Source organism: Pelobates fuscus, chromosome 3, assembly GCF_036172605.1.
Source record: "Pelobates fuscus isolate aPelFus1 chromosome 3, aPelFus1.pri, whole genome shotgun sequence".
Lineage (NCBI taxonomy): Eukaryota > Metazoa > Chordata > Amphibia > Anura > Pelobatidae > Pelobates > Pelobates fuscus.
Window position 1 is genome coordinate 130864104 of NC_086319.1, and position 15756 is coordinate 130879859.

At 44.7% G+C, this 15756-nt stretch overlaps 1 protein-coding gene across 1 annotated transcript in view; it reads right to left on the bottom strand.

Annotated features, from left to right (window-relative positions):
* The window catches only part of JADE2 (jade family PHD finger 2), a 647003-nt gene that overhangs the window by 146487 nt on the left and 484760 nt on the right, over positions 1-15756 (bottom strand). The window contains exon 7 of the mRNA XM_063447471.1: positions 12580-12747. Within this exon, the coding sequence (XP_063303541.1) occupies positions 12580-12747 (168 nt within the window). The remainder of the gene's footprint in view (positions 1-12579; positions 12748-15756) is intronic.

Here is a 15756-nt window from a genome sequence, read left to right on the forward strand (position 1 = left end):
GACTGTGTGCACTGCATAAAATTAACGCAGAGGACTGGGTACCTATTTTGGCCGGAAGGTTAACCGGGAGGGCAGCAGAGGCATATCGGACTGTACCTAATGACGAAATAAGGAATTACAATAAAGTGAAAGAAATTATACTCGCCAGGTATGCTATAACACCCGAGGCATACCGGCGGAGGTTCCGGGATCTAAAGAAAACAGAGAAGGACTCGCACGCAGAGTGGGCATGCCGATTACAGGGGGCAGCGCTCGGGTGGGTGCAAGCTAGCAAGGCACGTTCTATGGAGGATGTAATACAGATGTTGCTGATGGAGCAGTTCTATGCGGGAGTAACCAATGAGGTCCAGGAATGGGTAAGGGACAGAAACCCTACTTCCCTTACCGAGGCTGCTAGGAAAGCGGATGACTACCTGGATGCACGCAGGTCACAAAAACCTGCAGCTCCAAAAGCAACCTTCAAAACATTTGGGGGAAACACCTACACCCCAGCTCCACCGAGACCGCTACCACCACCACCACCACCCGCTGCACAGCCCCGGTTCCGACAACCCACCGCTGGCCCCTGTCATCACTGCCAGAAGTGGGGACATTATAAAAGGGAATACCCACAGCTACGGGACCGTTCCACCAGGATTCGTCCAGGCCGACCTCCACCCAGGGCGGCCGCAGCCCACCACTACCAGGACCTAGTCACCACCCCGTATGGTTCCGCAGTCCCCATTACTACTGTGGAACAATGGGAGGTACTGCACGAGGCAGATCCGGTCCAGGCCAATGTGGATAATCTACGGCACCATCGACAGACGGTATATCTGAATGGTACAGCAGTCCGGGGATTACGAGATTCGGGAGCCACCATCACTTTGGTACAGAGCCACCTGATTTCAGATCAGGCAAAACTGAACAAAACTGTTGCCGTCCGGGTAGCTGGGGGAGCAGTGTACCGGCTACCTACAGCAAGGGTACATTTACATTGGGGAGCGGGGGCAGGGGAAGTGGAGGTGGGGTTGATGCCACATTTACCGGCGGAGGTTTTATTGGGGAACGATCTGGGGAGGCTCACTTCTGCTTTTGAGCCCCAGTCGCCCACCACAGGAGAGGTCAACCCTGTAGTCACCCGACAACAGGCCCGCACCCAGGACCACAACACACTGCCGGAGGTCCAGGTAAGCAACCCTAACCCCCCTCTAGAATGTGTCCCCTGGGCTCCACCTAACGAATTTGTAGCTGAAGTCGCAACAGACCCCACGCTTCAGGTGTATAGGGACAAGGTTGGCACGGGTTCCCCCGGGGCGGAGGGAGAGAAGTTTATCTGGGATAAACAACTTTTGTACAGGGAAACAACCAAACAGATTACGGGGTTAGACCCGATAGCGAGGAGACAATTAGTGGTACCACAGCGGTACCGGGCGGAATTACTCCGGATAGCGCATGATATTCCGCTATCCGGACATCTAGGGGTTAGTCGCACCAGATACAGACTAACCCAGAGTTTCTTCTGGCCAGGGATTAGCCAGGAAGTACGCAGATATTGCACGACTTGCGATACCTGCCAGAGAGTGGGAAAAAGGGGGGATCGCAGGAAGGCTAAACTTCACCCCTTACCCATAATAGAGGAACCTTTTAGCCGAATAGCGGTGGATCTGATAGGCCCCCTCAATAAAGTTAGCCCGTCAGGAAAACTGTATATTTTAACGGTCGTAGATTATGCCACCAGGTATCCAGAAGCAGTGGCTCTGACCAACATCCACGCTGAGACGGTCGCGGATGCCCTCATGCGGATATTCTCCCGGATGGGATTACCCAGGGAGATTATCTCGGATCAGGGTACCCAGTTTACCGCAGAATTCACCCAACACCTCTGGAGGATCTGTGGCATTAAGCCTATTATCAGTGCCCCTTACCACCCCCAGACGAACGGGCTCTGCGAACGATTCAATGGTACCTTGAAGCAGATGCTCCGAACCTTCGCAGAGACCCACAAGGACTGGGAACGATTCCTGCCGCACCTCCTATTCGCATACCGGGAGGTGCCGCAGGAATCCACAGGGTTCTCCCCGTTTGAATTATTGTTTGGAAGGAGGGTCCGAGGCCCATTAGATCTTATTAGAGAGCATTGGGAGGGAGACCGGAGCACAGATGGCACTCCCATCCTACCATATGTGTTGGCCTTTCGGGACCGCCTAGAAGCGTTGACCAAGACGGTAAGGGAAAACCTTCAGGAGGCCCAGACCCGCCAGCGTACATGGTATGATCGGGGAGCCAGGGACCGTAGCTTTCAGGTCGGGCAGAAGGTACTAATTTTAAAACCTGTCCGACATGATAAGTTACAGGCCGCCTGGCAGGGCCCATATAAGGTGGTGGAGCAAAGATGCGATACCACCTATATTATCGGCCCCTGCACAGGGACTGGGGGGCGACGCATGCTCCATGTGAACATGCTGAAGCCCTACCACGAGCGTACTGAGGAGGTAACCGCCATCTGTGCCCCTAACACGGAAGAGTTTGACAGCTTACCCCTCCCCGATTTGCTGGGGGATGGGCAGCTGTCCGGAGATTTAGGGGAGGTTGCGCTGGGAGATCGGCTGAGCCCACAGGAGCGGATCGAGGTACAGCAACTATTGGAAGAGAAACGCGACACGTTCTCTAATGTACCTGGATACACGCCTCTGGCAACTCACCGGGTCGAGACCCCAGGGCAACTACCCATGCGCCAGACTCCCTACCGCATCCCAGAAGCGGTGCGGGCAAACATGCGTAAGGAGATCGACGAAATGCTCCAACTGGGGGTGATTGAACCCTCAGACAGTCCTTGGGCATCTCCTGTAGTCCTCGTACCAAAGCGAGACGGTACGACCCGCTTCTGCGTGGACTATAGGAGATTGAACGAGAAGACTGTATCTGACGCCTATCCGATGCCCCGGATAGACGAGTTACTGGACAGAATGGCCAGGGGCCAATACCTCACCACTATTGACTTGTGTAAAGGGTATTGGCAAATCCCCCTGGCCCCAGACGCCATCCCGAAGTCGGCCTTTGTCACCCCATTTGGCTTGTACCAGTTTAAGGTCATGCCATTTGGGATGAAAAACGCCCCAGCCACCTTCCAAAGGATGGTGGATCGACTCCTAGATGGATTCCAGGACTATACATGTGCCTACCTGGACGATATTGCTATTTTTAGCAATACGTGGCAGGAACACTTAGCTCACATCGGAGCTGTACTAGATAGGATAAGGGAAGCAGGTTTGACCTTGAAGCCGGCCAAGTGTAGTATCGGAATGGCTGAGGTACAATACCTGGGACATAGAGTAGGGTGCGGTAAACAGAAACCCGAACCCGCCAAAGTAGAGGCTGTAGCCCAGTGGCCCACCCCTAGGACTAAGACCCAGGTTTTAGCGTTTCTAGGGACAGCAGGGTATTACCGGAAGTTTGTTCCCAATTATAGCGCCCTGGCCAAACCCCTCACTGACCTGACCCGTAAGAACCTTCCCCGCCAAGTAAACTGGACCCCGGAGTGTGAGCAGGCATTCCAACAATTGAAAAATGCACTGATAAATGCCCCTGTCTTGGCAGCTCCCAATCCAACTAAACGTTTTCTTGTTCACACAGACGCTTCTATGTTTGGATTGGGGGCAGTACTGAGTCAAGTCGGGGCCGATGGCGGGGAACATCCAGTGGCTTACATCAGTCGCAAACTGTTACCTCGAGAAGTAAGCTACGCCGCCATCGAAAAGGAATGCCTGGCTGTGGTGTGGGCCCTAAAGAAGCTACAACCCTATTTATATGGACAGCCCTTTTCCTTGCTCACGGATCACAACCCGTTAGTCTGGCTGAACCGGGTGGCTGGAGACAACGCCAGGCTGCTGCGCTGGAGTTTGGCGCTACAGCCTTTTGACTTTAATATCCAGTACCGGCCGGGTAAGCAGAATGGAAATGCTGACGGGTTGTCAAGACAAACTGACTTAGAGAAATGATCCGTGAGCCCCCGGACATCCCCAAGCCGATCCGTGTTGGATCAGACTGTGTATGCCGGCTTGTGGGCAAGGGGGAGCAGTGTAGCGGATTGGTACCGGGCTGTCCCACGACATGTATGAGAATACGTGTATTTGGTCATATGGCTGGTTTAATGTGTATGTACATGTATAGAAAGCATGGTATCCGGGTATAATGACAGTTAAATGTATGTAAAGAATTGTATTCCTCTAGTTGTTCGGTAGAATCATTCAAATAAAACAAGGGAATGAAACTACCGAACAACCAGACCACCCAGGAATGAGTGTGCCTCCAATTACCGTTTGCAACAATGTTGCAAACAGGTAATTGGCAATCAGTGCAGTGTGGTCTTTGTCCTCTGGGTGGCCGCCATTCGGGAAACAAACACGTGGCGGCGGCCATCTTAAACTACCGAACAGCGGTGTTTTGCCGTCGAGTGTCTGGAACTAAAATCGGACACTTGACTAGGCAAACACCGCTGAGACCTCCATACTTCCAGAAATTCGTATGGAAACTACCGAATGACCCGCCGTTCGGTAGAAAGAGCCCCATAAACAAGGGAATTCATTCAAACCCTCTCCAGGCTCTATAACACAGGCAATTCGCCTGTTTTCATTCCCTTGTTTGTGACCGACCGCAGGGCCAAAATGCATGGAACTGTTTTCGGATACTTTACCCATGCGGTCGGTCAAATCTTTGGAACCCCATATCTCACGAACCATTCATCCGAATGGGCTAATTTTTAAGTATGTTGGTCCCCCAGAATAGAGCTATCTGGGGATGTTGGATTTGTGGATGTACCCCAAGTATTTAGGGTACATCCAAAACTCGGGGAAAACTGTGTACACAATAAGGGGATTATGATGCTAGAGGAGGGGAGGAGATCTGTGGGAGGTTACTACTTAGAGATTGGATAATGTCTTAAGTGATAGAACCTCCTCCCTTGCATGGGAGAGGGCTTTATAAGGAACTGTGGAATAAAGCTTGTCAGACTACTCCTGAAACTGTGTGTCGTCCAGTTATTGGGATTGCGATGGGGATACTGCTGTATTACTTTACCTGCTGGAAACCTTGCCTGTGGACTTAACATCACCTTGTTCCTGAGCCTCTCTGGGATCTCTAGTGGAGAATAGCTGTGCAAGATCGGCTCTCCGCTACATCAGTTTTTACAATGTTCATTTTAACCCTTTAAGTACACATGACATGTGTGACATGTCATGATTCCCTTTTATTCAATGTAACAGGTAAAAGATCCGAAAACAATGAATACCCCATAATCTACATTTAATACCCCATAATGACAAAGCAAAAAAAAAAAAAAGTTTTTTTTACACTTTTGCAAATATATTAAACAGAACATTAGTGAAATAACATATTGACAAATGTACTCAGAACTTTAAAGCCTTTTGGGGTATGATGCAACAAGCTTTGCAAACCTGGATTTGGGTAGTTCCTGTCATTCACCTATGCAGATCCTCTCAAACTGGCAAGCTGAATGGGGACTGTCATTTTTATGTTTCCCCAGAGATGTTTGAATGTGTTTAAGCCTGGGCTATGGTTAGGTCACTAAAGGACATTCACAGAGTTGTCCCTAAGACTCTCTTTGGTTGTCTCGGCTGTGTGATGAGGTTTGTTGTCCTGTTTTAGTCAGAGGTCCTGAATTTTCATTAAATGGACACTTCAGATCCCTATGTGAAGACTATGCCCTCTTTTTCGTTTTACAGTAAGTGCAGGTTTCAATTGGATTTGGCACTTATCATCAGTAGGGACTTCCCTGGGTGGGTTATGAGCTATATCGGTTGTAGCTTCCCTTCCTTTTTTTACTCCTTTTGCTTTCAGTGGTATACATATGCTTAGGTGGGAGCCCCCTTTTTCTCCAAGAGGGCCTTTGATAGAGGTTGTCTCCTATTTTTAGGATCCCTTTTTTTTGTTAACCCATGGTAAGACTTTACATCTCCTATCTTGGTCCTATTGATAGGAGTGGGATTCCCCTCAGTCTATTTCTGGAATTGCCTGTCCTCCAGAGAATAATTATTTACCTGGCTCTTAGACACTTTTTATACCATTTACAAGGATTCCTTTGTGTATTTAGTGGCTCAATCCTATAGATTTTAATAAAGGTTGGGTTTTCTCTTTTCTTTGCTACTAATCCATTAGACTGTACTCTTTCCCACTTACCCCCTCCAAGGAAGAGGTGATCGGGATTGTGTCTATTATTCCTCAATTTGGCACTTACTTAAATTAATCTTGTTACACACTGCTGGCGTTCAGGCAGACAACAGGCCCTGTTACTTCCTGGTTTGGTTAGCTCAGTGGAACTAAACTCAAGAGTCAGCAATTGCCCAGACCACCTGCCTTGCAAAAACTTCTCATTAAGCTGCATTGGGATGTCTGTGATTGGAAAGCTACAGAAAGTCTGGGCGGGGTTACAAGGGGAGGGCTTGAAAAGGCAGCAGACAAGAGATCAACAGTTTTGGCATGCTGTTTTTAGATATATCCCAACGGCAAATTTATGGGGTAATATCTACTAAACAATGATTTTATTTTTAGGGCAGTGGAGTGTCTTTTTAAATATATCTCAGAATCTTGCTGTAGTTAGCTTTCCCCTCAATCCTGTCCAATATACTAGTTCCTACCACTGAAAACACCCTCAAAGCATGATACTGCACCTCTATTCTTTACCGTTGGGATGATAGTATTGTGCAGTTTGTAAGTGCTGCAATCCAGACATGACTCTTTGTATTGAAGCCAAATAGTGAAATTTTGCTTCAGCAAAGCAGAACATCATGTTTCTCATACTTTGAGAGTTGTTTAGGTGTTTTTTTTTCCAAATTACAAGTGAGTTTTCATGTGCCTTGTAGTGAGGAGAGGCTTCCATCTCGCTGGTCTGCAACAAAGGCCAGATCAGGGGAATGTTGCAGTGATTGTTGTCCTTCTGCAAGTTTCTGCCATGTCAATACTGATGTCAATGTAATATTTCAGGTTTTTTTTTTGCCATTATGGGGTATTGAGTCTAAATTGAAGTGAAAATAATTGAATTGTTGCATAAGGCTGCAACATGAAAGTTAAGCCTGGGTATGGCGGTTATCAATGAAACTCAATGTAGAGCACGGGAGTCAATTAATTATTTTTTTACAACTAAAGAGTAATTATTTTTTTACAACTAAAGTTTGTTATTAAAGATGTATTAAATATCAACATTCTCCACACATAAGAAGAGGCTGGAAGCATTTTGTTAGAGCTCCTCACTTCACTCCTGTAAAACGCAGAATATTTGAATTCCAACAAACTGAGTCTACGCAATTTGTGCTCCATGTATATGAGGAGCCGAGGGGCTACTTCGTGCTGCACCTAAGGTGTACCAACCTCTGCAGGTCCCTGGGGTTCCAGTGAGACCTAAAGGACTTGCTGGTCGGGAGAGGTGGCCACTATCCTGAACCACGCATAGCTCCGTCCTCACAAGCATCCTGTTCATGCACGGCCCCCCTTTCGACCGGTGGGGGTAGTCCTGGTCCCCACTGGCCCGATGTGCAACTTTAAGGCGAAATCTACTGATTGTCACAGTTCCAGCTCTGAACGCGGTAGGCTCCGCAAAATGGCGGACGCATCTCTAACTACCATTTTCTTTATTATGTAATGTACCCTCTCATACCTCAAGAAAATACAGATTGACACAAAAAAAATATATTGCAACTTTCAGAACAACATACGTAATTACATACTGATAATACACAGTACACAACTTAACTAGAGGACTGCAAAATTTCTGGGGGAGTAGCTAAAATGGCAACTGTATCATAACAGAGCTCTACAAGCACTTGTAATCCACTTTGATTAACAATACATCATGCCTCCTTGAGTGGCAATAAGGCTGGATCCAAAATGATATGCCGGGGCGGGGCCGGGCCGACAGGCCGCCATCTACATGGGCTCCGGCACTACACCTCAAGAAACAACCCTTCATACGGCCCCAGATTGATTAAAAATAAAAATCCGCATTGCCCCCCGGACGAAGGAGAGGCTCCGGTACGCGCCTGTTACTCACACGTACCTTACTGCCTGAGAGCAGGCGGAGAGCACCGAGTCCGGCCTACACGCAGCACCTGAACATAGGCGGCCGTTACAAGCAGCATGGCACTGCGGAAAGACGCGTCACCACCCCGCCACATGACGAGCACTTCAGGCAGGGGGGGCCCGGGGCGCGGCCCTGCCCCCCCCATGGCCGACAGGGGTTACCCCGGCCACATGGCGGCGACACGGGCCGCAGCGGGGGCCCCCGCACGGGCTCTGTGCCGACTGCCTAAACTGGCAAGGGCCGAGTACTGGCAGGCCAGCCAGCTGAAAAGAAAACAAACAAGGGAGATGAAGCCCACATATGAGGGGGCACCGAGACAATATTGAAAGGTCAGGGCAAGGGGCCCTATGAAGATTGCCCACAATGGGAGGCCGACCAGGAAGCCCATAGCAGAACCCGGTGATGCAGGGCGCCGGATGGACCCCCTGCGGCGGATTCCGGCCAGCAGGAAAAGTGAGTGCCCCAGCTTCTGGGTTTGCGGGGTCCCCAGAGAGCTATGCCCCTGCTGCCGCGAGCCCGGTGGGGCGGGACAGCGCAGCCCTTCCGGCGGACCGGTGGCCGGGAGCGGCGTGCACCGGCCCTAAGTATGTGGCCGGCACAGGAGAGACACAGGGACACGAGCTTTACTGGGTCTGAGGTTGTCCACCTTTTGACTGAGGTTACTATACTCTGCTCGACATTTTCGGACCATTTGGAGATCTAACTTCATCTCTTTGCAGAAAGTGGTCAGATTCTTGCCGTGGGAGTCCTCCACGATTCCTTTCTTGTACTCGACAGAATAGCTCTTTCTCTTTGCACTCATCTTGTCTGGGGATCAAAATACCGTACTGTCTAATTAATCCACCCCCTCTAATTAATCCGCCCCCTCTTTAATTAATCCACCCCCTGTAATTAATCCACCCCCCTTTAATTAATCCACCTCCCCCTCTTTAATAAATCCACCCCCTCTAATTAATCCACACCCCCCTCTAATTAATCCACCCCCCTCTAATTAATCCACACACCCCCTCTAATTACGGTAATCCACCCCCCTTTAATTAATCCACCCCCTCTTTAATTAACCCACCCCCCTTTAATAAATCCACCCCCTTTAATAAATCCACCCCCTCTAATTAATCCACCCCCTCTTTAATTAATCCACCCCCTTTAATAAATCCACCCCCTCTAATTAATCCACCCCCTTTAATTAATCCACACCCCCCTCTAATTAATCCACACACACCCTCTAATTAATCCACACACCCCCTCTAATTAATCCACACCCCCCTCTAATTAATCCACCCCCCTCTAATTAATCCACACCCCCCTCTAATTACGGTAATCCACCCCCCTTTAATTAATCCACCCCCCCTCTTTAATTAATCCACCCCTTTAATAAATCCACCCCCTCTAATTAATCCACACCCCCTCTAATTAATCCACCCCCTCTAATTAATCCACCCCCCCTCTTTAATAAATCCACCCCCTCTAATTAATCCACCCCCTTTAATTAATCCACACCCCCCTCTAATTAATCCACACCCCCTCTAATTAATCCACACACCCTCTAATTAATCCACCCCCTCTAATGAATGCACACCCCACTCTAATTAATCCACACCCCCCTTTAATTAATCCACCCCTATAAGTAATCCACCCCCCTTTAATAAATCCACCCCTTTAATAAATCCACCCCCTCTAATTAATCCACCCCCTCTAATTAATCCACCCCCTCTAATTAATCCACCCCCTCTTTAATTAATCCACCCCCTCTTTAATAAATCCACCCCCTCTAATTAATCCACCCCCTTTAAATAATCCACACCCCCTCTAATTAATCCACACCCCCCTCTAATTAATCCACCCCCTCTAATTAATGCACACCCCCCTCTAATTAGTCCACACACCCCCCTCTAATTAGTCCACACACCCCTTTAATTAATCCACACCCCCCTTTAATTAATCCACCCCCCCTTTAATAAATCCACCCCCTTTAATAAATCCACCCCTTTAATTAATCCACACACCCCTCTAATTAATCAACCCCCTCTAATTAATCCACCCCCTCTAATTAATCCACCCCCTCTTTAATTAATCCACCCCCTCTAATTAATCCACCACCCCCTCTAATTAATCCACCCCCTCTAATTAATCCACACACCCCCTCTAATTAATCCACACACCCCCTCTAATTAATCCACCCCCCTCTAATTAATCCACACCCCTCTAATTAATCCACACCCCCCTCTAATTAATCCACCCCCCTTTAATTAATCCACCCCCTTTAATAAATCCACCCCCTTTAATAAATCCACCCCTTTAATAAATCCACCCCCTCTAATTAATCCACACCCCCTCTAATTAATCCACCCCCTCTAATTAATCCACCCCCCCTCTTTAATAAATCCACCCCCTTTAATTAATCCACACCCCTCTCTAATTAATCCACACCCCCCTCTAATTAATCCAACACCCCTCTAATTAATCCACCACCCCTTTAATTAATCCACCACCCCTTTAATTAATCCACCCCCCTTAATTAATCCACCCACTTTAATTAATTCACCCTCCCTTTAATTAATTCACCCCCCTTTAATTAATTCACCCCCATTTAATTAATTCACCCCCCTTTAATCAATTCACCCCCTTTAATTAATTCACCCCCCCTTTAATTAATTCACCCCCCCTTTAATTAATTCACCCCCCTTTAATTAATTCACTCTCCCTTTAATAAATCCACCCCCCTTTAATTAATTCACCCCCTTTAATTAATTCACTCCCTCCTTTAATTAACTCACCCCCCCTTTAATTAATTCACCCCCCCCTTTAATTAATTAAGTCCCAGACATAAAATGCCGGTATCTACTCACAGTTCAAAGAGTCTGACCACTGGGTGCCTCCGCTGGATCCTTCCGCTGAAGATCCGTGAAGGCAGACTGACGGCGCTGCGCACGTCGTCATCACGCTGCGCACGTCGTCATCACGCTGCGCGATGCCGCGGCCCGCAACGCTCCTCCCCCTCCTCCTCATAGAAGAAGGAAGTCCCGCCGGGCCGCAAAGGTAAAATGCCTAGGTCTTATTTTCGGGGTAGGGCTTATATTGCAGCCCACCCCGAAAATTCAGCTAGGGCTTATTTTCGGGGTAGGTCTTATTTTCGGGGAAACACGGTAACTTGTGATGATGTATGTTTTGAGATCTGAAACATTATACTGTTAGAAAAGTCTATTGGAATATGGGTAGAGAGTAGCCATAAAGGAATACAGTAATGTTCAGGTACAATGCTGCATTCAAATGATGCTCATGTGGAATTAAGGGGCCTATTATGTGCCGAGAGAACATTTTCCACACATCAGCCTCTCAGACAAATTAAGTGATGTTACAGAGACAGAGGGAATTAATGGTAGGAAAAAAAAATCTTTCTCTTGCTTTTATACATTAATTATAATTCATACAAAACTTAGAGTGTGTATTGCAAGACAATATTCATGATTTCACAAAAGAAGGAGGGAGCTGTAAAAAAGACTGTCCTAATGCTGGAATAAAGGTAAGTTTAGTTTATTTTTTTTCTTAGTTTATTTTTTTTTTTTTTAAAGGTGGGTGAAGCTTGAATTGGAAAAGGAACACTTAAAAAATTGATGTGCTCCTTTGCTGGTGTGAAAAATGGACATGATTAATGTCACTGTGCATTTGCACTCTTGTTGCCCACTTCACCTGCCTATGTGTATTCACTGCCTTGGAAAAATTAGACTTAAAGTGGCTCTATCATTTCCACTCCCTCTCCCCCTTAAACATGTCTCAAACTCCCCCTGCTTACCCTTTTTTCTTCTTTTAAAACAACGCTTATTTTTAAAGTTACTTTTCCTTATAACCCGTATAACTTCAGGTTTACAAAAATTGACATAGGGTGGATATTTAGTCAAGTTCCAAGGTCTTTGGCAACTTTGTTATTTGCTGTAGGCACCTCCTTCCAGCTCATTCACTAGCACTCTGTTGACACTCACACGAACATGAAAAACAACACAAATACATTGGACGCCGTGAGTGTGTGCATCATGAATACGCTCAAGAAATACCAGAATATGGATTTCCCGACCGCCTTTATCTTAGGAACACAGATGGTGGCACCATTAGAGAAGATCTGCCATGAGCAGAACAATGGTAGTGAATTGCACCGGTCCCGGAGCCTAAAATGTTTTTTGGGGAAAGGGAGGGCAATAAGGAGGCTATAGGGAGGCATCCATAGGCTGCGGGCCAGACAAAAAAAATCAGTGACAGAGATACTATGTGAGCTGGCAACTCATTCTTTCCTTCCAAATAAAACCATTGCATATCCCACTTTGCCCTGCTTATTTCTGAATAAAGGTAAAACAATTGATGACATCAGCACATGTGGTGATCTAAATTTACTCCCTATTAAAAGCAAAATACTCTCTCATAACATTTATATTATATTAATATATTTGAGCTCCCATTGTTTCCCATTTGTAAAACTGGGCTCAGTATTAGTATGTTGACTAATATCTTACTTCAGGTATCCATAAGGCACAGCTAACATGGACCCACTTCGTCCCACTCCTTGTAGGTTTCAATGCTCCCCCTCTCTTTGGGCACAGTAAACATTTTGCCTGGACTCCAAGGGCACAAGATCGACACAGCCAATTTCCTGTAGGGACTTTCAGGATTCCATAGCAGGCCTGTAATTACAGAAATATAATAAAAAGTCAAACATATAAATATTAAGAAAAATTATACATTACCTAACAAGAATTCACATTAGACTGAATGTAACACTTTTGGTTAAATCACAATCTCATATCTATATTTATCGAGGTGTTAATGAATGACAATGTGCCACTAACAAGCGCTCAACAATCAGAATCCTACCATTCCAATACTTTTTCACAATAATTTCACCATTGTGGGATCTGCGATAAAGAGTCCTATACCTTAAATATACATGTTTATTGATCACAATTAGACACTTTTTCCATGTGTTTGTGCATGAAACAACCCCCCACTTGATGACAAATGTAAGCAATAATTAGTAACTTCAATACAAAGCAAAATTGAAAACAAAACTATTACACATGTGCACAATACATATATCCCGTCAGAGGTAGTTTAATGAAACAAACTGCAATGTTCATACAGAATATAACAGGCTAATAACAGTCGTCCCCTATTAGCATCATCAATGTATTTGGCTATATGTAACCTTCAACCTATTATGTAGTCTAAAGCACCTTTTTTGTCATTAACCTCTTGTTATTTCCCTATTGAGCACAACAGTATGAGAATATCAAATACATAATGAGTTATGCCTGGTTTTAAGTCGATATTTTGTTCTGACTTTGGTGTTATACCATCAGTAAAATAGTTTGCAAAGTTCTGATTGTAACTGCTTTGAAAATTATCACGTGAAAAAGAATGAAAGTCAGGAGACGTTATCAATTGGTTACCGGCATGCTGACATTGGATTGTCATGTATCCCCCTGTGTGTACATGTCTGTGTATTTCTTTATTTGATTAACAACCCATCAATTGAAACACTCGCCCAAGAATGTTACATTAAAGGAAAGGTTGTAGAAAAATGCTTTAGAATAAGGCATACCTACAAACAACCTCTTAACCCTGCTAATTTTGTAAGAATTATTTATAGAGTGCCAGTATATTGGTCCGTGCTATAAAATGTATAATTAAAACGAATCAAACTAAAACAAATGAATATAAACAGAAAACAATATTCTGAACAGCCTCTTAATGTCAAATAGTATACATACATAAAAGGATGGAGCTCCTAGGTAATCAATGCAGTCAATATTATGTAAAATAAAATTAGACAGGAAATGTAAAAAGTACACATTTGAATTCTTATTTACTGTGTTGCACTATTTGCTGCATAATTTTATTTTACAGAATATTGACTGCATTGATTACCTAGAAGCTCCACCTTTTTATGTATGTATACTATGTGTTTTTAAGTGGTGTAGGGGATACCACTTTCTAGGTGTTTGAGCATTATCTTCTATTCACCTCCATATTGTGCACATATTCTGTTGTCTTAATGTCAAATGTAGATAATACTAGATATTTCTACTCTAGGTCTGTGTTTTAAAGTTTAGGTATTTACATTATTAGCAATGAAAAGGGGCTAATATATTGAATGTCCTTACGTGAAACAAGTGAGACTCCACATAATTAATGATTTATCCATGCATTTTGTGTTGTCATTCATAATTAATAGGACAGGCCATTTTCACTTCATTTCTGATTTTTCACATGATTTATTGTGTTTATTTATGTAATCATATTATATTGTCGGTTTCAAAAGCAAGAAAACTATCACCTGCCTCTACTTTATAAACATTAATCATTTTAATAGACAAGTCAATATCGAGCTGATCAAACTGCTAGATTTTCAGTTTATAAAGCCTGACAAAGAAAGTGCCTCAAATGTGGTAGTTACAATCACAGCGAATAATCAGTAATCAGAATTTCTTGTCTTATAATGCACAGCAACCTAAGCCAGCCTACGATAACTGGCTTGGATAAATACAAGATTTCCAATGAATATGTTACTAAAAACCTATATTTTCCAGCAACTTCTCATATCACTCATTTAATGAATGGTGGAATGAGGGAAATATATTTAGCTGTTTGAATCAATAGGGAGTCACAAGAAGCCAATTGAAAATACCAATGAATATTTCTGCAATTATATAAAGCTGTAGAAAATAAATCATTTTATACAACACACGCATGCACGCGCATTTTAATCTATTCTGTTGCATATCAGGATGATCTCCACAACAAAAAGTCATTCTGGGACAATAACGTTTTAACGTAACTTCTGTTCTTTACAGAAAGCATGTGGGCACGGTTCTGTTCTTATAAATCCCGGAACCTGGCGGCTTTTGTTTCAGGCAAAAATCTATGGGTATCAATCATCCCAACTGTTTGATCTGTAAAACCTTTGGCATGCATTTAGCTTTAACTGGTTAACAGTTACTTACAGGTGGATGGCGATTTGTCCTTTTGAACAGATAAGTCAGTGACATAAAAACTACATAATTAGATATACAAACATTTCTGGCAATAAGGTTCTCAAATATTTCTCTACTTGTTTGCATATTGTTTATTGCTATTATTCCTCCAATCTTCCACTAGTCCTAATTCCAGATGTGCTGAATATAGTGAAACCATTCCCTTTGTGTAGAGATTCCCCAATATAATGGCTGCAATCAGTCATATTGGGTAAAAGCAGCAATTTGCCTTTTTTAGGTCACACTCGGCTTTATATGCAGTACCCGTAGCATGGGATTTCTAATACAAAATCACAGGGGTTTCCTTCCCACAAGCCATTGTGTTTGAGAGATAATTGTGCTCCAATTAAGCTAATCCAATTATCTCTCAAATAGGAAATCACAAAAATACATGACAACAGCATCGGACCCTCACAAAAATTATATTCCCGAATAGCCCCGAGTGCACAACATATCCAAAAAGCGCTCAGATCAATTCAGTAAAACAAAAGTTATGTTCGTGCATATATGTGTGAATATGTGAACTAGTTGCCTGGTAGAGGTGGTATTGTCAACTTCAAAAGGGGTTAATTTGATTTTATTGGCGGTCAAAGCTTACAACCTAAATTCCTCTTTGAAGCTGGGACCCCAGCAGAGCCACTCTGCAAGTTGTCATAAGTC